The following is a 24,385-nucleotide window of genomic DNA, read 5'->3' as shown; positions in this document are numbered from 1 at the left end:
TCTCTACAAGGCATAACCAGTGGACAAAACATGCTTCCCCCCACTATTTTGACACTCATTCCCTTTAAGTAAAATGCTCTACCACATCAGTCTTTGACGACTATAAATATGCCTAAAGCCCCTCATGGTACTGGGGCCCTAGTTACGAATTCCTTGCCTTCTGCTCCTTGTGCATTAATTCACACTGCAGCCAGCTGAACTTCCAAGTGGAGACTTTGTAATCCCACAAATAAACAAATCAATAAGTCGCAGTAGGAGTGAGCGAATAATTAGATATAATGGCCTTAGGGGGATCGGAGTGCAGAGTGAGGTTTGCTTGGAATGGATTTGACATGTACCATGAAGGTCTCCCTTGAGAGGGGGGAAAACATGTTTTTCAGATGACAGAAAATAACACAATGATAAGAAATGCTGAAACTAGCACTGTAGAAAACTCTCTTGTAACATCAATTAAACACTGTTGCCTCTACAAATCCAGCCTCGTTTTTCAATTTAAGAACTATACAGATTGCAGTAGGATGCAGAGATCTATTTTCACTTGTATCGTTAATTTAAACAACAACCACCACCGCAACCAGGATTCACACCTGAAAATGCATTCAAAATCCATTTTTCATGAAACTACTGTATATTTCTTGGAGAAATATATCTGAAATAAATGTTGAAATAGCTTGAATTACTTTTCTGAAACACATACCAAGGATAGCTAGAAACTGTGCAAAAGGAGATGACAGAATCAAATTAACTTTCCTTTTACAAGCAGGAGAAGAGGTTGAAGAAAGCTGTCTGACTGTAGTATCTTCTGAAGATGATTTAGAGAACAACACAGTAGTTATCTGGCAGTATTTGTGTGTGTGCCCCCCCCCCCACAAAAAAAAGCTCAAATTGCCCTGATATCTTTTTCCTCTGCTACTGTTCTTTAGTGTAGGATTGGCCACCTGGCAACCCAAGGGCCAGTTTTGGCTACCTGAGAGTGATGCTTGATTTTAATCAAGGTGTAGTTACATTTTTAAAATTGCTTACACGTTCCACTTACATAGACAAGAGGTCATGAGTCTCTGTGTGGATTTCAGATAAACGTTATATGCCAGTATCTCATGCCCATTCTAGAAAGGCAAAGGACCAAATTGTAGGGATGTGCAAAACATTTCGGGCACAGAACGATCTGTGCCTGAAACAGCGAATTTCAGGTGATTCGGGGCCAAACCGATTCACCCACGAAAAGATCCGAGAAATTTCGGGCACGAGCCGAATCACCCGAATTTCGGGCCCGAAAATTCGGGTGATTTGGACCTCCATTTTTTTGCCTTCTTTTCCCCCCTCCGTTTTGAGCTATGATGTCTATTTGAATTTCCCGCCTTTTTGCATCCCATTGACTTCAATGCAAAAAGGTTGGATGTGACGTCTGCTCGAATTTCGGGTGCCAGGGGCAAAATAGTGGGGTGGGGTGGTAGTGCCTAATGGGTGGAGGCTACCACCCCAATCACAGAGTGATTGGGCAGAGGGCTGATTTTTGAATTTCTGAAGTTTACGTGTCTTTAAGGTTTTCTCCGTGAAGGGTGTATCGCTTCACGTCGGGGGGAAAGTGGTATCCTAGAGTGGGGTGGGGTTGGTGGTAGTGCCGGGTTGGGGCAAGGAAGCTACCTGAATTTTTTCAAAGGATTTGGGCAGAGGGCTGGTTTTTGGTTAATTGTTGAAGTTTTCGCGTCTTTAAGGTTTTTCCTCATAATAAGTTATAATGGAGCTTTCATCAGCCCCATAAGTGCACTTAGGGGGTGCTGGGGTGGCCCAGAGCGAGTAGTGGTGTAGTGCACATAGGGTGCCAACCACCCCCATGGGTTTCTAACAAATGAGATTTTCAATGAGACACCATGAGCAAATGAGATTTTCAATGAGACACCATGAATCCACTCTAATTTGCTATCATAGAATCCACACTCAGAAAACCTCTGAAACAACAGAACCCTGTACGCCATGGGTTAGAAACCCATGGGGGTGGTTGGCACCCTATGTGCACTACACCACCACTCTCTCTGGGCCACCCCAGCACCCCCCAAGTGCACTTATGGGGCTGCTGAAAGCTCCATTATAACTTATGAGGAAAAAGCTTAAAGACGCGTGAACTTCAACAATTCGCCAAAAATCAGCCCTCTGCCCAAATCCTTTGAAAAAATTCAGGTAGCTTCCTTGCCCCTACCCGGCACTACCACCAACCCCACCCGGCACTAGGACACCCCTTTCCCCCCCGACATGAAGCAATACACCCTTCATGGGGGGAAACCTTGAAGACGCGTAAACTTCAGAAATTCACCAAAAATCAGCCCTTTGCCCAATCCCTCTGCAATTGGGGTGGTAGCCTCCACCCATTAGGCACTACGACCCAACCCCACTCTTTTGACCCAGATCCCACGTTATGCCCCCATCTGCCCCTAAGACACTAAAACTTCAAAAATTCACAAAAAATCAGCCCTTTGACCAATCCCCCTGAATTTTGGGTGGTAGCCTCCACCCATTGGGCAGTACCACCCCACCCCACTATTTTGCCCCTGGGACCCATTTTTTAACCCGAATCGATTCGGATTCGGATTTAATTCAAATCCGAACCAAATCAGGGGTGATTCAGGTAGCCCATATTCGGGCACAGAACAGAACGGGGGTGATTCGGTTCGGGTCCCGAACCGAATCACCGAAAACCCGAATTGCACACCCCTACCAAATTGCCTCTAGAAAGGATTTTGTAGTATCCCTTCAGTGCCCTTGCAGTTGATTTTAATGCCATCCAAATGCCTGTGAAGCCAGTATTGCCAATTTGATAGGTGATGCCAACATTATCATAGAGCCTGACCATCTGCGCCCGGGTTAGATAGTCCCAGTCTAATGTTTCTTTGAGTGGCCCCTGAAAATACAGAATTGACCATCTCTCTTCTGGAGCACTGCTTTTTTTGCTCAAAGGCCTTAAAGTTTGAAACCTGCTACTTTTTATTTGGAAGCTTTTCTGTCTTCCCTATAGAGAGGCTGACACAATTAAACTTCTAAAAGATGTTAGCTGACAGATTGGTTGCTGTTTGCACTTGTAAGACAGGAGTTGTCTGTTCTCTTGTTGGAATCAGAGCTGCTATGCATTCATCTGATCCAAGCCCTTGTCACAGAAAGATTTTGCAGGTTGAAGTTACACCTTGACTGAGGTTCATGATCTTCAAAACCTGCAGGAAATGGAGTCCTGAAGTCCTTTATTGTATTGCCCAACAGGAAGAATTTATTGATATCCATCCTCAATCTGTTCTCTAGAACTTAAACCCTGGTTTCTTGTCCTTCCTGAGTGGCAATTTCATCCTCCACCTGAAGTGCTAATAATCCCTTTACCCCACCCGCTGAGTGTTGGGGAAGGCAGAGGTGTCTCACCATGGATTTTTCCCAGGCAATACAGATGTCTCGATTTGCATCAAGTTACGTCAAGGTTTACACCTAAAAGTGTGAATGTGAATGGTTGTGTGCATGTACACTTGGACCTGGGATTAGCTGTTGCACATGTAGTTGCAAACCCATTACACATGTTTCTGTGTAATGTGTGAAAATAGGGGAAGGCCTACAAAATAATATTATAGTAGGTGTATTTAGCCTTTTTATTACCATGCAAAAAGATAACAAGGCCATTCTCACAACTGGCTATTAGGGATGTGCACAGAACCACACCGGGTGGCTCGATGGCAGCGGGGGGGGTCGCACTTTAGGGCGGGGGAGGATGCACTTACCCCTCTCTCCACTTTCCTCCTGCTGTCGCCCGGTATTTCTCAAGTCCTTTGTGTTGGCAGCATACTTCCCTGCCTCCCCGTTCACTCTTTGGCTGGAAGTAGCTGGCGTGTGTGTGCGCTCATGACATGTGTGCGCTTGTGCCCACTGGGCACATGCGCACCAGCTACTTCCAACCACTTCTGGCTGAAGAATGAACAGGGCGGCAGGGAAGTAAGCTGCTGCCCCATAGGACTTGAGAAATACCGGGCACCAGCAGGGGGAAAGTAGAGGGAGGGGTAAGTGCACCCTCCCCCACCCTTAAAGTGCAACCACACCACCCCCCACCTTTGAACTTTGAACTGCCCAGTTCTTGAACCGGTTCATAGGCCTGTAAAAGGGCCTCCAAACAGGTTCGTGCACATCCCTACTGGCTATACCCGGGTAGGACACCCCTACCTGGATTACCTGGGCAGTCCTGCCTGGATATAGCCAGTTGTGAGAAGCGCTGGGATCGGTTCCAATCCTGGTGCTTTGCAACAGGGTAGCTCTTTTTTTTTTTTTAAACCCAGGCTAATAGTGGGGTAGAAAGGCACAAGTGTGCCTTTCAACCCCACTCCCCATCATGTGAACGCTCTGGCCTCCTTCATCCCTAGTGTTCACAAAGTGGCAAGAGCGACCGGCAGCGGGAAAATCCCCCGATTCAATTCACCGCACTCCTGATGCGATGCATTGTGGAATGCCGGAGGACTTCCTCCTCCAGCTCCCGTCTCTGCTGCGCTCTGTGGTGCTGCTCTTGTATCGGGCAAGCAAAGAGAGCTTAGAAGGGCAGGGAGATCATGAGCGGGGAGGCGGGCAGGAGCCTGCCTCTTCGCCTGCCCTCCGCAGTGCAGTCATGAGAACGACCTCAACATCTGTACAGGGTTAGGCAGAGGCTGCTACTAATTCTTCTTCTTCTTCTTCTTCTTCTTATTATTATTATTATTATTATTATTATTATTATTATTATTTTACATTTATATCCCGCTCTTCCTCCAAGGAGCCCAGAGTGGTGTACTACATACTTGAGTTTCTCCTCACAACAACCCTGTGAAGTAGGTTAGGCTGAGAGAGAAGTGACTGGCCCAGAGTCACCCAGCAAGTCTCATGGCTGAATGGGGATTTGAACTCGGGTCTCCCCAGTCCTAGTCCAGCACTCTAACCACTATACCACGCTGGCTCATATTACTTCTCAACAAATTTTCTCAAAGCAATTTAGATAGGAAGTCAGGTAAGTAGGTAAATTAAAATTAAATTAAATTAAAAGATGATCCCCTGTTCCAAATGGGCCCATTGTCTGAAAAGGAATGTAAGGTAGACACCAGCAACAACCACTGGAGGGATGCTGTGCTGCGGTTGGCTAGGGACAGAATCCTTTGCAGTCTTAGTGTGATGACATGTGTAGCCCATTCCTGATCCAAATCTGCACCTGTAGGCACGAAGTAGTGAATAAATCCACTGGGTTTGAAAGTATCCATTTCTGAATCAATACTTTTTAAATATTGTGGTTTTTCTGGTCTGTGACTGTAATAAAGATTACTACTACCTTTTAAGTAGATTGAAGATGGATATCAAGACCTGGCAACATTTTGCAGCTCATGATGATGATGTTGTTTCTAGTCAATGGAATCACTGCTGCATTTCTTCCCCCTGCTTTCTAGGTCCTAATAGTGTGCAGCACAGGCTTGGCAGGGATCATGCTTCTCAACTACCAACGGGACTACACAGTGTGGGTGGTGCCGCTCATCATTGTTTGCCTGTTTGCATTCCTGGTTGCTCACTGCTTCCTGTCCATCTATGAAATGGTAGTAGACGTCCTTTTTTTATGTTTTGCCATTGACACAAAATATAATGATGGCAGCCCTGGGAAGGAGTTCTACATGGATAAGGTTCTCATGGTGAGTTCTTCTTAGTTTCCTGTACTGATGCAATCTCTTTGAATCTGGCGATCATGACATGTAAAAGGCTTAGAGGAATGATTTTTAAATTTGGTTATGTTAGAAGCCACTCTTCCGATATCCTTGGTTTGGGTTTGTGTGGGTCGCCGTGTGTACTTGGCTCACAGTCAGCATGTGGGAAAGCTTCCAGATTAATACTTTTGTCTTCTGTGGTTGCAATCCACTAAGCACGTGGGGAAGAATCAGTGTGCTCAGCCCGGGTGTCTTGGAAATTTCCATTGCAGCTGTTTGCGCTACAGAAGAAGCAGGCCACTTTTCATATTTAAAATTTAAAATGCAAACTGAGAAGCGGAAACAGTCTCCAGCATGTAGTATAGAAACTCAATCATATATAGTAGATGCATTTTACCTCTTGATTGCCAAGAGGGAGAACTGGTCTTGAGGTCGCAAGCATGGATTGTCCTCTTTGCTAAGCCCTAGTTTGCATTTAGACGGGTGATTAGACTACATGTGAGCGCTGTCCCCTTAAGGAACGGGGCAGTAGCTCAGTGGTAGAGCATCTGCTTGCATGAAGAAGGTCCCAGCCTGAAACGATAGAGAGCTGCTGCCAGTCCATTAGACAGTATTGAGCTAGATGGACCAATGGTACAGACCAATGAGCTAGATGGACTAATGGTCTGGCAGCTTCCTATGTTCCTCTCTTTACCTTTTAAGTATCCTCTTCCATTTTCATTGGGATTTTGGAGAGTACCTATCACTGCCCTTGGGACAATTGCTAATCCTTGGATCACAGTTCAAACACCACTAGCTTATATACACACTTTCTGCTAATATGCTTTAGGATTTGATCAGAGTGTGATGTCTTCACAGTGGGGAAACCTGAGAAGATGCTTACTCACACAAAAGCACTAGTTCCTCACAATACAATTGGTGATCACCTCAGTACAAGGAGACTTGTAATAGTAGTAGTCATAGAATAAAGACTTTTCTTTCAGTGCTATTTGCATTGGATTAATTCATTTGTAACACCAAACCATGGTTTGGCACTACAGGGACAAACCCTCTGCTCATATGCTTCCTTTTTCCACCCTCAGTCCCATTACATGTTTCACTTAATTAGTTACTTCCTAGTTTGTGACAAACCGTCGTTTGCTATTGCAACCTGACCAGCTTATTTTACAAGCCAAGCTTGTAAATTGTGGTTTGATCCTAGTTTACAAATCCGGTTTGCAGGGCAAGCCCAAATCACAGTTTACCAAAAAATAACATTGAAGTGGAACATGGAAGGGGAGTGGTGGACGGATAGGACTTGTATAGGACATATAGCACCAAATCATGGTTGGTGTTAGTGGGCTAATTCTCCCAGCAACTCTGCAAGGTAAAGGTCAGTAGAATTATGCTTGTTTTTCAGACGGAAGCCTGAGTCTTCCTTAAAACCACCTGTGTGTTGAGTTTGCAGCAGAGGCAAAATTCAAGTCAGATTCTTTCCAGATTCATAGCTTGGGCTTTTAGCCCTTACTCTACACTAGTGTTCTGTAATGTAGAGTCAAGGTTGTCTGTGGTGCAGAGCCATGATGGAGGATCTTTTCCCATCTGTCTTTCAGGAATTTGTGGAGAACAGCAGGAAAGCAATGAAAGAAGCTGGCAGGGGAGGAGGAGCTGAAGGCAGGGAGCTCAAACCAATGGTAGGTTCAAGAGAAGAGGTGACTTCTCTCTTCCAAGAGTTTCACTTGTACTTCCTGTCCCTTTCTATTTTCACTGACTGTGCTTCTTCAGGAGAAGTCTTTGTCATTTGTGTCACTCAGGATGTTCTGCTTTTTCTGTTTGTGAGCTTGCCTATCACCTGGATGGCAGAGTTTTTGTCACAGCTGAGACCATCTCCCATAAAAGTAAGCTGAAAGGAACTGTATCTTCATTCTTCTGCTGTGTTGTAACCTCAGGGAGCAACTGAATTTACCCAGTAGCATTGTTACTAGTACTGTACTCATAGTGTCCTAGGGACTATGTACAGACAGGAAAAAACAGTACTTTTCTTGGAAAATATAGGCCTTCACTAAGTTAATAGATTTTTTAAAGGCACAGCATATGTCATTTGACCTCTGACCCCAAAGATGACAAGTGTAAATATTTACAAGTGTAAATATTTACACTTGATGATCAGATGATCACAGATGATCAGAACCTCCATTTGGGTCTGCAAGCCCAACACTCAGATGAGCGTGGCAGTTGTGGTTTCCATGTTCTGAAATCAGGAGCTGGGTCGTTCAGGGAGCAAAAGAGCTGTCCCAGCATGCATTGTGCTACCAGGAGACCAAGAACCCTCATTACATCATCAGCTGTCCCCTGACTGGCTGCAAAGGGGCAGGAGGCGGGTCCTGCCTCACATTAGTAACACATTAATAACTTGTGTTCAGGGGTGTAGCAAGGTTGGAGTGGGCCCAGAGACAAGATTTTAAAATGGGCCCCCCTCACTGAAGTAAATATAAATAAATAAATACACACACACACACACACACACACACACACACACACTATGTGCCACAATACAACATCTTAAATTATTTTTTAAAGGTTTTGTAAACTGTGGACGATGCAAGTCATTTAATGGTACCAGAGACATGCTGTTTTGGTAGCTCCAGGTCTTAACACTCACATCAGTTTCGGAGGATGAATACAACTGAAGGAAGCCTGGGCGGGTGTGCAGCTGGGGGAGTCAGTCATGTGACTTGCCTCTGGGCCCCCCCCAAGGCAGGGGGCCCCCAGACAACTGTCTCCCCTTGCCCTATTATAGTTACACCCCTGCTTGTGTTGTCAACACATTAGTAACTTCCACCTGCTCTGCTGAAACTGGTTATTAGTTGGGGAGTTTAGAGTGGTTCTAGCTATATCTATGCCACTTCCCTGTTTACTTCCAGCCATATAAGCTTAGCTGGCTTCAGCCCGATTTTGACATTTCACTGGTAGTTCTCAAGCTTCCCACATCCCACCCTGTCTCCAAGGAAGTGGATACAGTTATTCCTTTCAACCTGCTAAAGTAACATTCTCCCAATTCTGCTTGTATCCCCCTGTCCCCTACTCCCACCCCCCATTTTGTGACTGATCCTTCTGTGCTTAACATTGTGTCTAGTGGACAAATGTGTAATTGGGATTCCCTCACTCAGACACCTCCTTCTTTTACTTTAATGTGTAACATGCAATAAATCTGATTCTGGTGGCGGGGGTGGGGAGCAGGCATGGGACCATAATAAGAACGGGAGATACTATTTCGTTGTGATATTGAAACAACTTGCATGCAGACTGGGTGGCTGTTCATATGATCATATAGGGGTGGTTTGGGGGCAAGTAAAGACCTCCTACCACAGATGATCAGAACCTCCATTTGGGTCTGCAACCCCAACACCCAGATGAGCACGACAGCTGTGGTCTCCATTTTTTGAAATAAGGAGCTGGGTCCTTCGGGGAGCAAAATGGCTATCCCAGCATGCGTTGTGCTACCAGAACACCAGGAACCCTCATTACATCATCAGCTGACTCCTGACTGGCTGCAAAGGGGCAGGAGGCAGGACCAGCCCTACTAAAGGCATTGCAAATAAAAGATCAAAGATCTGCTTTGCAGAGTGGCATGTTCACAATGCCAGCCACTGTAGCCACAGTGCTCTATTATAAACATGGCTGCTGCTTCCTGAGACCTCCTACCAAAAGCAAATCCGCCTATACAACCAAAACGTGATAGGAGCACTCACTTTTATCCTACCTGATTTAAGAATAGGGTAGAGGATGTGGATTATCCAGGTTTCAGCGAGCTGGGTTAGAGGGTCTCCCGTAGGTTCACACAAACATTAATCCCTGGCTATACTGCCTCCTATCTTCTTTTTCCTGATTGTGAGAATGGGCTCTGACTCCCCTGTTTGCCTGTAGTCAGCATATGATTGGTTCACATGCTAAATTGGGGCCAATTTTTTGCAGTCCTATAAATTGACCTGGTATAAGTAACCCATACACATGAGTAGCTCACAAACTTTAGTGGCATCAGCTTCATAATTTCCCCTCAAGAACTGAGAACAGAATTCCTAGTTGGTTGGTGCTGCTGCACATGCAGAAGCCATCCCCAGCGATGTTGTGCAAGAGCACAGTTGCGCGGCTGCTTAAAATCGCATGCCTTCACTTGTACTGGAAACAATGTGCATTCCTCTGCACAAGTGTAGGTGCGCTGTTTTAAGTAGTTGTGTGATTGTGCTCTTGTGTAACACTGCTGGGGCTGGCTTCCACATGTGCAGCAGCGCCAGTCAATCGGGAATGCCAGCATTGCCTTGCATATCATATGGGCCAGATTGCATATGCATTGCCTTGCATATCATATGGCCTTGCATATCATATCAATTGCATATGCATTGCCTTGCATATCATATCAATTGCATATGCATTGCCTTGCATATCATATGGGCCAGATTAAACTGGGCACTTGCACCAAGTGTTTCATGTTTATTCAGGGACCTAGGAATCTTCTTGGTAGACGTGTTAATTGCATTTTGAAATTGAAAATAACTGCAGTCTTCATGTAATGAAGGTTTTTCATGTAATGAAACAGTTTTTAAGACAAAAGATATTAGAAGAAAATATAGATACTTTAAGCTAGGGCTGATTTAGTTTTCTAGCAAATGGTTAAAAAAAGAATAATGAATTAAAATGAAAACTTCCCAGTAGATATCATGTAAACCTTACTATGAACTGGGTTGGTAACAAATGTATGTGTTTTCTCTGTTGGTATATTCATTTAACAGTCATGGTATATTCATTAACAGCGAGGTGGGGGGCGGATCACATTGTGGTAGATTCTCCATATAAATCAGAATCTACCCAATAACTGTTGAAAACCTGGAGTTTCTTTCGCTATCTCTGCTCCAAATAGGCAACTGGACAATTGTGGTTTTACAGTTTTCAGAATTATGTAGTTTATCTGTCGTTGACCTCACATGCCAAGGTACCTTGGTCGTTAATCTGACTTGGATGCTAACTAAAACGTTCAGGCACCTCTATAAATACACAATGCAATAAACAAGGAGTGAACTCATGCCACCAAATACCACATGATGGCTTGCAATGGTGTGCTTGTTAAATGCTTAAATGTTTCTTTGTATTATCTGCCCGGCTGTTATAGATGTCTAGCTTCCCATACGTTTGCATACTTTTTGCAAGTGTGGTATAGTAGACAAGCGTTTGGATGAACCAAGAACACCCCAGTTTAAATCCCCATCCAGTTATGAAGCTTCATATTTGATTGTGGGGGTCACTCTCACACACATGGCCTGATATGTCTTTTGATGTGATGAGGAGGATAAAATGTAATATTCCCTGAGCTCTCTGAAGGAAGAGCAGAATCCAAATGTGAAATAGATGAACTTATCACTTGATAAATGCGGGTCTCGTATCCTGTTCAGTTGTTATATAAACTGGGGACACTGTATTTGTCTGCAGTGTTTCGGGGCCATTTTGGCCCTCTGGATGTGCACAGCGGCCATTTTTTTTGGCCCACCACACATGCTCATGGGCCATTCGCATGACTGCAGCCGCCACAGCTACCAGCGGCGGCAATTCCTTATTTTACACTATTTTAATGCCCCCCCCCGCCACCCTTGAACCGGGCCACAACTGGCCTGAGAGGTTTGGTTCGACCTTGGACCAAACAGGGTCTGGTTGGGTTCAAGGTTGAATATCCAAACCGGCCCAGTTCCCATTTGATGTCAGACTAGTTTGCACATCCCTATACAGTGGAAACATCACAGACACACACACACACACACACACACCCTGCCACACACACTCTACATGATGGCAGTGTTGTCTGCAGAGACAAATGCTGTACTCTTCGGAGAGATCCCCCCTATCATGTGGAATGCTGGGGTGCCCAAATGCATTCACAGGGACACTGAATGAGAAAGCACCATCCCCAGTTTTTATAGTGCCTGTACAGGGCTTCTAGCTACCCAAATTATAGCCCAAAGCTTTCAAGAGTGCCCATTTCTTTTGAAAAATTAAGTGGCTCCTCCAGGTCTAGCATTCAAGAAGAGAAACCTGGTCCAAATGTTTTATGAAGGCAGATATGAAAGAAACTGATTCAGTATTTTTACCAAACACCAAGGTGCTCAACCTATTCAACTCACTGGAGAATTTGTGATAGCTCAGTGGTAGAACACTTGCTTTGGATGCAGAAGGCCCCTAGTCCAATCTCTGCCATCTTCAGGTGAGGCTGGGAAAGAAAGAGCACTGCCAGTCAATGAAGAAAATACTTAGCTGGATGGACCAATGTTCTGACTCAGTATGAAACAATTGCATATGTTGTTGTTGAAAACCCTTTGTAGAACCTAACATCGTGGGCTCAGTTCAGACTTAGCAGCAAACCGTTGTTGGTTATTATGACAGTGATAATGCATGTTTTGAAGCTGGTTTGAGGGCATACCATAGTTTATCACATTTGGGTGAAAGAGCAAACTACAGTTTTCTGCAAACCTAGAAATAGAAGCTTCTAATCTATCTCTCTCTCTTGAGCATCAAGGGAGGAGGGAGAATACAAGCCTAAGGTTCACCACTGCTCATTCTCGTAACCACATTCCATGGTCTGTCATTCCATCTGAACTGAGCCAGAAAGTTTGTAACTTGCTATTTAGTATGAAAGCGCAGGATGTGTGTGCGTGTGCGCACATATGCATGTTTGTGTCTACCACTATTTATTAAAATTAAGTTTTGGAAACTTTAATATAATAGCCAGGATCCAAATAATTGTGCTATGAGTTCCTTGTGGCCAGCAGGTGGACTTCAAATTTGTTTTTCTTGAACTGCAGCTTCCCTCTATGCCATGTGGCAAACGACTTATGAAACTAAGAGGAGACTCCAAAGCAGTTTAATATGGCCGAGGAGTCTCCCATTCGAAAGGGAACAAGTCAAAAAGCCCACTGAGTTTGCTCAAAACTACCTCTTTGGATCCTGACTTTTGATATGGCTTTGACACAAGCCCTGTTCAGTCATTTTTCCAAACCCTCGCTGTACATCTTTGCAGCATGCAATGTGGGTTCAGAAGTCCCAGTCTACTGATCATGATTTGGAGTGCCCCAGCCTGCTGATCATGGAAACACTAGTGTTCACTTAAAGCATTCACCTCTTCAGCCAAACACGCTAAGTACGAAGAGAGCCAGCAGCAGAATGACTGACATGCTGGAGGTGTGCCAGGGGCAGGACTTTTGACTCACTTTGCCTACTCTAAGTGGGTACAGTGGAGGGTTGGAAGGATGACTGAATGGAGCTATAGAAACACGTGTGTACTATTTAATTTCTAAAAAGTGTTTTTCCCCCTAAGCTTTTGAAAAGAGATTTTTCACATTCTTTATTGTGCAGTTCACATTGAGTCTCTTCAGTCTATAAACATTAGGAAGTATTTGACCTTTTTCTAACTTTACTTATGACTTTATTTTCTAGGCCTCTGGAGCAAGTTCATCTTGAAGCTAGTCAGCCATTATGGAAACCATTGACATTCCAAAACAATATCTATCTTATCTATCTATCTCTATATATATATCTATATATATATATTATTTAAAAAGCAGCCAAAATCAGAGAAAAGGAACAGGGATTTAATACTTTTTTAATGATTATTTTTGTGAAACATGTACTCTTTTCATACGGGTGGCTTTTACAAGCAACTTTTATCATTGTTCCATTTTAAAATCTAATCATTGTGGTTCGTGGCAATGTTACGATTGTAATTTAACTGAGACAACTTGTAATTTGGAGGAGGATTCCATAATATTTTTAAAAAGTATCATGCAAGTCTAAAGTTTTGAAATAACAAGTGGGTCAAATAATTTCCCCTTACAGTTAATTTTTTTGATTAGCATAACTCTTTAAAACTCAATAGATGACAATTGTTCTGATGGGGAAAATCCTTGATAGATTTTTTTTTTTTAAGTACTGGAATGAACAATACATTAATCATGTTGGACTTTGCTTGTTCTCTGCAGTGGGATGCTTTGCAATGAGATGCAGTAAGCTCAGCATCCAGTCCCCCCAGCATTGACGCATTAGACAATTTATACTGAAAACATTAAAAACCCTAACCAACTCCTCAGGTATTTAGATATTGAGAGAGCCCCTGAAATTGTAAAGGACAAACAATAGGCATATGAGAGAAGATGAGTGTTATATGCAACTTTTGTCCTGTGTTCCCTTATTTTTTTTCTCCCTTGGGTTCAATATTGTCCTTTGCACACTGTTGTTCCTTTGAACTACGCAAATTCTTTTAAATAAGCAGTTGAATAACAGGCTTCTAAAGCTCAGCCTTAGATATACTCCACCATTATTCATCCATGATGACATGGAGAGATGCTGGAAGTAAAGAGAGAAACTGTACAACTATACAAAACAAAATTAAGTACTGTAAGTCATTTGTGTTTTTCTTTCCTGTTGGAACCATTCTTTGACCATGTTTTCATTTATATGTTTGGTAATATGGAATGCAGTGGGAAAGAGCAAGTGGACATCTTTTTTGAAATGTCATCTTTTTGAAATGTCATTGCCTTAGTATCTAAAGTAGTCCTTCGAGCAGCATATGGGCATTCATGCTCATGGTATTGAGAGCCACATGAATACTTCAGAAGCTTCCAGAAAGCAATCTCTGTGTCCCTTCCTACCTTCCACCACAGCTCTAGAATGAAGCTAGAAGATGAGAGGATTACCCTACTCTCTGACCCACCCCGTATCAAAATCCTTCCTGGAGAAAAAGGAAGAAAAACATAGAGTGTGGGGAAGGATTTGGCATCGCCTGCTACCCACCCATGCTGTACTTTAACTCTCTCTCATCCCTCCACTCTGACATGGCCCTCATCCTAACACATGGGTTTCTTGGCATCACGTCTCATTCGCTTGTTAGGTTAGTGTGAACACGTGGAAATTTCTCTTAGTTCTTTTTAGTCATCTCTGCTTCCTACTGGCAAAATATGTAGAGATACTAAAGGTCTCAAAAGAGACGGCAGCTAAACCATCTCTCTGTAACAGACATCTTCATTCCCTTGACATGGGAGGATTAATTCTGAAAGGCATCTTTGAGTAGAGACATTCATGCCACATGGGATGACCTTCTTTTGAGCTTCTGGAATCATGTTTATTCCACACAGTAGAGTAAGATGGAACTTCTTTTCTCTGTAGCTTTTCACTTCCATACTGTGGTATATTTATACCATGATTTCCTTTGAAAAGCTTAGTCTGTTGCCTCTAACTAATTAAAAATATCAATCCTGTCCTATGTCAAGCTCTAGGAAATTGAGGTGCTTTGAGAGTAAATTTTCATGTATTCAGTCTTTCTGCGCTATGTCATAGTGTTTGTATGTCTTAGTGTTGCTTAAAGCTGGGAAGGAATTTTTATTTGTTTGTTTTATTTATTATATTTGTACACTGCCCAAACTTCGATTTCTGGGCGGTTTACAGCAGCATAGAACAAATTAAAACTTTAAAACAATTTAAAACCACACGTCTAGTTAAAAAGTTTAGGTGAATAAATGTGTCTTTAGAGAGTTCCTAAAAGTTCTGAGAGATGGGGAGGAGGATGCCAGGAGTTTTTGATAAACAGCAGATAAGATAGTAAGACTGCTCTTGGACCATGCCATTGGTTCCATGTTTGGGATTGCATGTTTGAACAGTCCTCCAAAAACAGAAATATACATATACATATACATTTTATATGGAGAAGCATTGAACCTGCAAAATCCTCAGCTGCCATCTAAAGTAGTACAGCTGAGGAAACAGTTTTACCACCTCTTCTGTGTAGACTAGAAGTATGGCAGAAGCCTGATTGATAAACATTGCTTTCCAGAAGATTCTAAAGTTTGACAGACTCGGTCCCAATAAATGCTAATGCTCAGAGGCCTCTTGAAGAACGACATCACTGGTAGTCACTTTCATTTATCCAGTAACAAGGTGTCAATATTTTGTGTGTTAAATTCCTTTCTTCATTCCTGAAACTTATTACATAATGAATGCTAATGTTCCATTGTTTGGCTTATTGTAATGGTAAATGCTTACAGTGTAATTGCAGAGAATAATTTCATTATCTGTTTATGCGATGTATTCCTTTTTGTTACAATTTTTTTAAAAGAAATATTTTTGTTAATGTAAAGTTAAATATTTCAGAGCAGAATTTTTAAACTTTATTGCACTAAATGCAAATGTGGCGAGAGAAAGAAAGAAAGAGACAGAGAGAGAACGAGAGAAAAGTAAGTAATGCCTCAACAGTTGGATCACTCCTTAAGATAATCTTTTTGAAAAAGAGAGCTACTGTTCTAGATAAGCTTAGCTAAGTGGTTACAGAAACGAGTGTAGAGACACCCAGTAGAGTTAATGGTCACCAGTGTTTTTATAAATGGCTGTTTTGATTCCGTGCTTCCTTTCAAAGAATCCAGTCTTTAAAATTGCTGCTGAAGGAAACATAGCATTCTGTAATTAATCAGTGGTCTTTGCTGTGTAACTAAACGCTTCAGTTTCATTTTTATAAATCATTTGACATCTTAATGTTTTCAGACTACTTGCAATAAAATTCAGGACAAGTCAGAAAAGAAGAATCCTTTATCAAGCACCGGACCATGGAAGTACATTTTAAGACTAGCAAACTAGATTAGCCTCTGTTCCCGCTAACATTTTAACCCAACCTGCTCAGCTTTACCAACACAAATAATGCCATGAAAATATCATTTGGTCCGTTCACATGAATCCAAGTCTGAAAGCATGTTTGTTAGCAGGAACAAAGCATTAGTCTAGGCTTAAACTAGAGCACTGCTTCAAGTCTCTTTTTAATGTATATAATACATATTACTGTAAGGATATTTAGGAGGAGAGTTAAGAGGAGCCTTAATTTGGGGGAGGAAGGAAGGGCAGTGGCTCTGCCATGGCACTGGACTTCAGACACAGTTTGCTTAAGATGCTGGAGTCTGACAGCAACTGGGCTCAGCCAGTTGAAAACGATAGAAACTGGATTCCAAAGCAAGGGAAATGGCAAGTCACTTAGGTGCTGGCTTCAAGGAAACTGCAGCTAACCTCAGTTCCCAAAGTCATCACTCGAGATGGGAGGCTTGGATTTGGCTCACCTTTGACATCATCAAAACTCTTGCTTTGCCAGGTCCCATGAGCTTGCGTCCCCTGCTTGCTGGAAGCCCTGGGAAGAGAGATGCTTTTCGGTTTGGACTTGCAACTAGAATTGTAATCAGAAACAAAAATTTTGTATTTTTGTATAACTTGATTGTGCAGCATTTTTATATACAGGTCCTGTTTTACAAATAAATTTGGTTTCTTAACATGGTGTTTAAATTGTTTAATGGCTATTACTTCCTTTAGGCAGCTGTGGTCTTGGAAGTGAAATCTTGTGGGAATTTCAGTGTGCTCAGACCATACTCAAGCTTTCATCCACATGCAGATGCTCTGGTCATTGCAAACTACACCACCACAGTACTAGGAACGGCCTCATTTGTTTCTAGAGCCCTGGCAACCTCTCAGGCACCTTGCTGGATGTAGCGTTGGCATCTAGCTGGTCAAAATACATGGCCAAATAAACATTAGTGTCTTAGATCAAGAAAAGCATGGTAATTTCAACAGCACTGGTCTTCTAGAACAGTGTTTCTCAACTGGTGTACCACAGCACATTAGTGTGCCACAGGATATTGGCCAGCATGCCGCACTGGCTCGTGCCCTTATGCACTGGGAAAGGACATGTTCCTCCCTTGGCATAAGATAGTGCGCTAGCTCCAAAGGAGGGGTTTTTAACTCCCCTTTTTAGAGCCGGCTTACTCCATAACCAATCCCCTGTTCTTTCCCTCACCCATAAATAAGTTGTTGTTGTTATTTCTTGTTTGCACAGTCCGACAGGTGTTATTGACTGGTTTGTTTTATCCAGACATCGAGTCCTTCCCAAGGACCTGGGATGCCAGAATTTTGTTATCCATATAGTTATAGGTATTGCCGCAAAATGTAGGCTATTCCCAGTAAAATTGTTTTTTGTAGTTGGCTGATGGTGAGTTCTGTGGCCCCTATGGTGTTGAGGTGTTCTTCAAAATGTTTTGGAATTGCATCTAGGGCGCCAATTACTATTGGGATTATTTTGGTCTTCTGCCACAGCCTTTCAATTTCAATTTGTAGATCTTTGTATTTTGTTATTTTTTCTTTTTCTTTTTCTTCTATTCCACTGTCACCTGGTATATGTTGATTATTTTGACTTGTTTTTCTTTCTTCTCGACTACAGTTATATCTGGTGTATTGTGTGGCAGATGTTTGTCTGTCTGTAGTTGAAAGTCCCATAATATTTTTACATCTTCATTTTCTACAACTTTTTCAATTTTGTGGTCCCACCAATTTTTGGCTACAGGTAGCTTGTATTTTTTGCAGATGTTCCAGGGTATCATGGCTGCTACCTTGTCATGCCTTTGTTTGTAGTCAGTCTGTGCAATCTTTTTACAACCGGTGATTAGGTGGTCCACTGTTTTCATCTGCTTCTTGCTATTTGTTGTTGATTTTTCTACTTTTGCTCATTGCATTTGTTCTTAGTGCCTCTTCTTGTGCAGCCAATATTAAACCCTCTGTTTCTTTTGCCATTCATAAGCCATAGCCAGGTACTACTACTACTACTACTACTACTACTAATAATAATAATAATAATAAATACACTTTATTGGTTAGCTGACTCATAACAAATTGTTCTCTGGGCAGCTAACAACACAATGTTAGCAAAAAATCCAATAAAAATACATAAAACACAACAAACATCACAATACAAAATAAAAGATACAATACAAAGCTTGTATTTTAGGAACGTTTAAAAATTAAAAAAATTTTTTTTTAAAGGCTGAGTATACAGCTGGCATCCAAAAGAACAATTCATACTTGTGATAGCAAGCATGAATTGCCCCCTTTGCTAAGCAGGGTCTCCTCTGGTTTGCTTTTTAATGGGAGACTACATGTGTGAGCACTGTGACATATATTCCCTTTAGCGGAGGGGCTCTCTGGGAAGAGCATCTGCATGCCTGCATGTAGAAAGTTCCAGGTTCCTTCTCTGGCACCTCCAGAGTGGGCTGAGAGAGATTCCTGCCTGCAGCCTTGGAGAAGCTGCTGCCAGTGTGTGGACAACACTGAGCTAGATAGACCAATGGTCTGACTTGGTATAAGGCAGCTTCCTATGTTCCTATGTAAACTAATGGTGTCAGGCAGGCAAGCCTCATTGAGGAGGCTATTCCAGAAATGGTGCCATTTTAAAATATAAATTAAATTATAAAAATAATTAAATAAGAAATTAAGTGGTAGTTTACCACTGGGGGGAAATAGGGTGGTGGACATGAGGAACATTACTCAAAGTAGTCTTATTGAAATTAAAAAGACAAGTTAGACAATGCCTTTGAGTCATTTTTCTCATGGCAGCTGGTGTGTCTTTGTTGGGGGCCAGTGTGCCCTGATACTTTTTTTAAAAAATTAAAAATAATAATAATAGTAGTGTGCTTTGGTACAAAAATGGTTGGGGGAAACTGTTCTAGAAAATGCCAGTCCCTCCCTGAAGCATCACAGATCACAGTGCTAGATTACTTGGAGGGCACCCTGGCCCACAGCAGTTCCATTATAAAAATAACTTCAAAAACTAAATGGATGCCCTACGTTTAGAAGATTAATCTACGGTTTGAAGGCAAAGGAAGCTTGCAACCCCAGTGATTCTTACACAAGTATTGTTGCTCCCTTTCTTTGTGCAGTGTGTGAAGAAGTAGAAGAAGGTTGCACTGCAAGATATTCCTCTTAGGGGATGGAGCTGCTCTGGGAAGAGCAGAAGGTTCCAGGTTCCCTCCCTGGCTCCTCCAAGAGAGGGCTGAGAGAGATTCCTGCCTGCAACCTTGAAGAAGCCACTGCCAGTCTGGGTAGACAATACTGTGGTAGATGGACCAATGGCCTGACTCAGTATATGGCAACTTCCTATGTTCCTAAGGTTGCTTTTCTTCAGTGTCCTGCCATAAACCATTTGGGAGCTCTCTCCTTTCCAAAATAGTCACAGGTGTGTTCTGATCTTGCTCTCCTCCCAAGCTCCTTCCACCAGTGCTTAACTGAGAGCGGCTATGGGTTAAGCCCCTCATTAAAAATCACATTATTTTTTTTAAACTTGGGAGCCTAGTGACTAACTGCTAGTTGAGATTGTTCAGTGCTGAGGAAAAGGCTCTCCAACATTTACAGAAGTTCCAGAACAGTGCCCTGAGAAACCAATCCTTGGTTCCAGTTACATTATCATTTTAGGTAGGGCATTTGAAAACTTGCCTGAAAGCTTTCCCACACATAGCTTCTACCTCTCAGGGTAAAGGTTGAGAAAAGCCACTTCGAATTACACTCGTGGTATGAGGGAAGCAGCCCCTCCCCTCTGCTCTTGGGTTTCCTTTTGGTGCAGGTTCACATTGCATGCCTCCGTGTTTTCCTCTAATCAATGGAGAGAGAGGGTGTGGGAGCTCCATGGGGAGGAACACAATGTTGCCTTCAAAACCTTGTGTCCTAGACTCAGAGCATTTGTATACACTAACAGATTTCTTCCTCCCCCCCCCACCAACACATCTGCTGTACTTTACATCAGTTTGTTGGTAAAACCTCTTTTTAAACCTGTGAAAACCTGAAGCAAGCAGACTAATATTATTCAAAAAAGTCACGTTGAGCATACATGTTTTGTAACTAGTTTTCAAAGAGTTTGCTTCCTGAAAACTGGTTTTTCCACTCTTCACATCTAGGCAAGGCAGTTCTATTTGCATTCCTAAAGAGTGCTTTCCTCTTGTCATGTTAATAATTATGAGAGCCAGCATAGCGTAGTGGTTAGAGTGTTGGACTAGGACCAGGAAGACTTGAGTTCAAATCCCTATTCAACCATGAAACTCAAGGGGTGATTCTGGGCCAGTCATGTATCTCTCAGCCTAACCTACCTCACAGGGTTGTTGTGAGGATATAAATAACCATGTACTCCTCTGAGCTTGGAGGAAGAGCAGGATATAAATGTAATAAATAAATAAATAAAATATGTGAAGACTCTAGTCGGTGCCTCTCCCTGAGGGTTTCCACACAGGACTGTTACTGTGAATCTCCTTCAGAAGAGAGTGTGTGTGTTTACACACCAGCTGGATTTCAAATTCTAGCTTATCCCGATGTATTTCCAAGTTTTTTAAATCCTGGTTTTAAGCAGGTTTTTCTTAAAACACCACAGCAAATGCTGGGGAGAGGCACTGACTAGAGTCTTTACATAATCATTAACATGATAAGAAGAAAGCACTCTTTAGGAATGCAAATAGAACTGTCTTGCCTAGATGTGAAGAGTGAAAAAACCAGTTTTCAGGAAGCAAACTCTTCGAAAGTTCTAGTTACAAAACCTCTGTGTTTGCTCAAGGTAACTTTTTTGAACAATATTAGTCTGCTTGCTTCAGGTTTTCTCTGGTTAAAAGAGAGATAACTGATGTAAAGGACAACATGCATGTGTTGGGGGGGAAAGGAAGAAATCTGTTAGTGTATACAAATGCTCCCAGTCTAGGATACAAAGTTTTGAAGGCAATATTGTGTTTCTCCCCATGGAGCTCGCAAACACACTCTCTGTCTCTCTCTGTTGACTAGAAGGAAAACATGGAGGCATGCAATGTGAACTTGCACCAAAAGGAAACCCGAGAGCAGAGGGGAGGGGCTGCTTCCCTCATGCCATGAGTGTAATTCAAAGTGACTTCACTCAACATTTACCCCAAGACGGGCAGAGCCACCATTGGGTGAATGGGTTCAAAGAACCTGGGCCGCCATCAATCAGGGGCCGCAAGCACAGCCCCAGACACACACACACCCGGCGTCTGACGTCAGACATGGGAGTGTTACTTCAGTCCCAAACGGGGCCAAGCAGCCCTGTTTGGAGCTGAAATTGGCCTGCGCTGCAGGGAGAAGGCAGGGAGAGTCGCTCCGGCCCACACTGCCCAACGCAGAGTGGGCCAATCTCTCAAACAGGGCAGTGCAGCCCCATTTGGGAGGGAGACCATGTCCCCCACATCTGACATCAGATGCTGGAGCATGGTTAGCCAGGCCCCTGCATCTGACGTCAGACACGGGGGACGAGGCCAGGGGGTCGTGGCGGCAGCTGCACGCAGGCCGTCACCAGCCTCCTTATGCTCCTGCCCCGATTGCTGGAAACTATGTGATGGAAAGCTCCTGGGCATTTGTTGCAGTGTTTTAAGAAATACTCACTTAAAACCAGGATTTTTAAAACCCAGAAATACATTGGGATAAGCTAGAATTCAGAATATAAAGCCCAATTTGTACGAGGGATGCTTCCAACAGTCTTGAATGGACTTCAGGGTAAGTCTGGCCTGTGTGTGAATGCACACACTCTCTTCCAAAGGAGGTTCACGGTAACAGCCTTGTGTGGAAACCCTCCAGGAAAGCCACAGCAGGTACTTGTAAAAGACTAGGCTTGAGCCCTTCTCTCTGATATCTGCTTTGCTAGGCTCTGGCTTGGGGGTTTTAAAAATGGGGATGGAGGATAATTCAGTCATCCAGTCACTCATCTGAAGTGGTTACAGGCCACGGACAGCTTAACCACATGCTGAGCTGCTTGTCTAGAATGGATCTGGGAGTCTATGACATGCATCCTGCTTTGGGAGTAAGAGCTTTTGAACTAGCAAGTTTTTTCATCTGTTTCAAGTCAATTCAGTGATCCAGCTTACCTTAATATTGTGCCTTCCTTTTTAACATTTGGAAGCTGGCCTCCCCTCCCAAGGACCCTTTGAGACAGGCAAGATGCCAAATAATTAGCAATGCTAGATTTAAACACACAAGTCATAGTGCAGTCTGCTTTGCAGGGTATCTCTATCATCTCTTCCATTGTTTTTGCTTCTTTTGAGACTCCCCAATTGTCTAATTAACCTAAGCAAGTGGAGTGGAGCTGCTTCCTGCCCCTTTGTTTACTGCAAGCCACTTAAACAACATTGTTGTTTTTCTTTTCTTTTCATTAAGTGGGTTTAATTTATCTGGGAGAGTTGCCTGTGGTCCAGACCATTGTGAAAATCCACTGAATTATGGAGAGTTTTCATCAACCAGTCAAGCAACCAAAGCTACCGCATCCAGAGGGGGCTGCATGCTGTGGAACAAAGTACTCCTAAATGAGTTCATTTCAACTGTCAAGTGTCATCTTTAAGGTGATGTTGAAGCAGAGAGCATTCTAGAGTATGATGCAATTACCCTTCTGGGGGCAGCGGGGGCGGGGGGGCGGGACACGTACAACAGAAGGTATTTTCATAAGCAATGCTAAGAATGTCTCTTGCAGTTGTCGTTAATAGAGGACAGAAGCTGGAAATGAGCCGTTTTTCAAGCAACCTGGCCAAATTTCCATCATGGCAGGTGTGGTGGGGATATGATGTGGGGCCTACCTATTGGCACATCCCAATGCAGGTACACAGTGCATCTCAGGATGAAGCTTCTCTCAGGCGTGGCTGGACCATCCAATGTTTTTGGAAGGAAAGGAAAGGTTGTGCTGTGGAGTCGGTGTCGACTCCTGGCGACCCAAGAGCCATGTGGTTTTCTTGGTAGAATACATGAGGGGTTTACCATTGCCTTCTCCTGTGCAGTATGAGATGATGCCTTTCAGCACCCTCCTATTTCACTGCTGCCTGATATAGGAGTTCCCCATTCTGGGAAACACACCAGTGGGGATTCGAACCAACAGCCTCCTGCTCTCTAGGCAGGTTACTTTCCCCACTGCACCATTAGGTGGCTAGTGTTTTTGGTAAAGGTATTATTTTTAGTAATTTTACAGATGAGCTGCTCCAGCTACCATGATTTAATTATATTCCTTTGAGAACATGGAGAAAATTTCAAAATCGGCTTGAATTAAAAATAAAGGCTGACATGAGGAAAATTGCTACAAGTAGCCCCATTGAAATTAAAAGGACACGTGGGCAGTGCCTAATTTGTTCATTTCAATGGAACTACTTTTAGTAATTTTCCTCATCATGTAGGCCATAACCATTTTCTGTTCTGTTTCCTCCTCTCCCCTGAGAAAGAAATAGTTGAGGCCATCACTCGGGTGGACATAGCATCTTACCACAATGACAGAGTTTTTGAGGAGCAGCTTTTCCCCCTGCCTCCAACAGAACTTAATGGCAGCCATTAGGAATAATGACACCTATCTGTATCACCCCATCCTTCATCTTGACACGTCCAGTTGGAGATCCTTTCTTGGGCCTACTAGAATGTGACAGAACTCAGGATATGGCTTTTTATAAATGCTTCTGCCAATGAACAATATACATTTATGCTATAGAAGTGGGAAATGCAAATGCAGACTGCAACAGTTTGGGAATACCATGCTAAGTAGCAAAAATGGCCGAGTTCTGTGGCACCAAGACAAACAGAGTAATTGTGGCACTCGCTTTCATCGGCTAGAACCCGCTCCGTCAGATGCTAGGTGGAAGACTCTTCCTCCACATTTGGCTCCTGTCAGGTCTTCACAGCTCAAGCAGTGCCATTTATTTTTGTTTCAGCCTCAACACTTTCTCATTTGTACAATGGTGCCCTGAGGAGACTTCTATTAGGTCTGAAAGTTTTTCATTCACCGTTTGTCAAGCTGAAACCACTTAGCTCTGTCATTACAGCTTCCTGGAAACAGAATGGCCTATCAGGTGCCATTAATTACAAAGGCAATGTTTTGG

General features: G+C 43.0%; 1 protein-coding gene across 4 annotated transcripts in view; it reads left to right on the top strand.

Annotated features, from left to right (window-relative positions):
- Nucleotides 1-17,006, top strand: part of SLC44A1 (solute carrier family 44 member 1) — a 122,771-nt gene extending 105,765 nt beyond the window's left edge. The window contains exons 14-17 of one of the 4 annotated variants that reach the window (XR_008316316.1): nucleotides 5,430-5,666; nucleotides 7,271-7,351; nucleotides 13,137-15,925; nucleotides 16,825-17,006. Coding sequence is in view for 3 of the 4 variants with exons in the window: in XM_053296826.1 (XP_053152801.1) it covers nucleotides 5,430-5,666; nucleotides 7,271-7,564 (531 nt within the window). In the remaining variant the exon portion in view is untranslated. The other 3 variants (XM_053296829.1, XM_053296828.1, XM_053296826.1) reach the window with 3 other exon arrangements.
- The last annotated feature ends 7,379 nt before the right edge of the window (nucleotides 17,007-24,385 follow it).

This window comes from Hemicordylus capensis, chromosome 2 (assembly GCF_027244095.1).
Source record: "Hemicordylus capensis ecotype Gifberg chromosome 2, rHemCap1.1.pri, whole genome shotgun sequence".
NCBI lineage: Eukaryota > Metazoa > Chordata > Lepidosauria > Squamata > Cordylidae > Hemicordylus > Hemicordylus capensis.
This window is presented reverse-complemented; position numbering and strand designations above follow the sequence as displayed.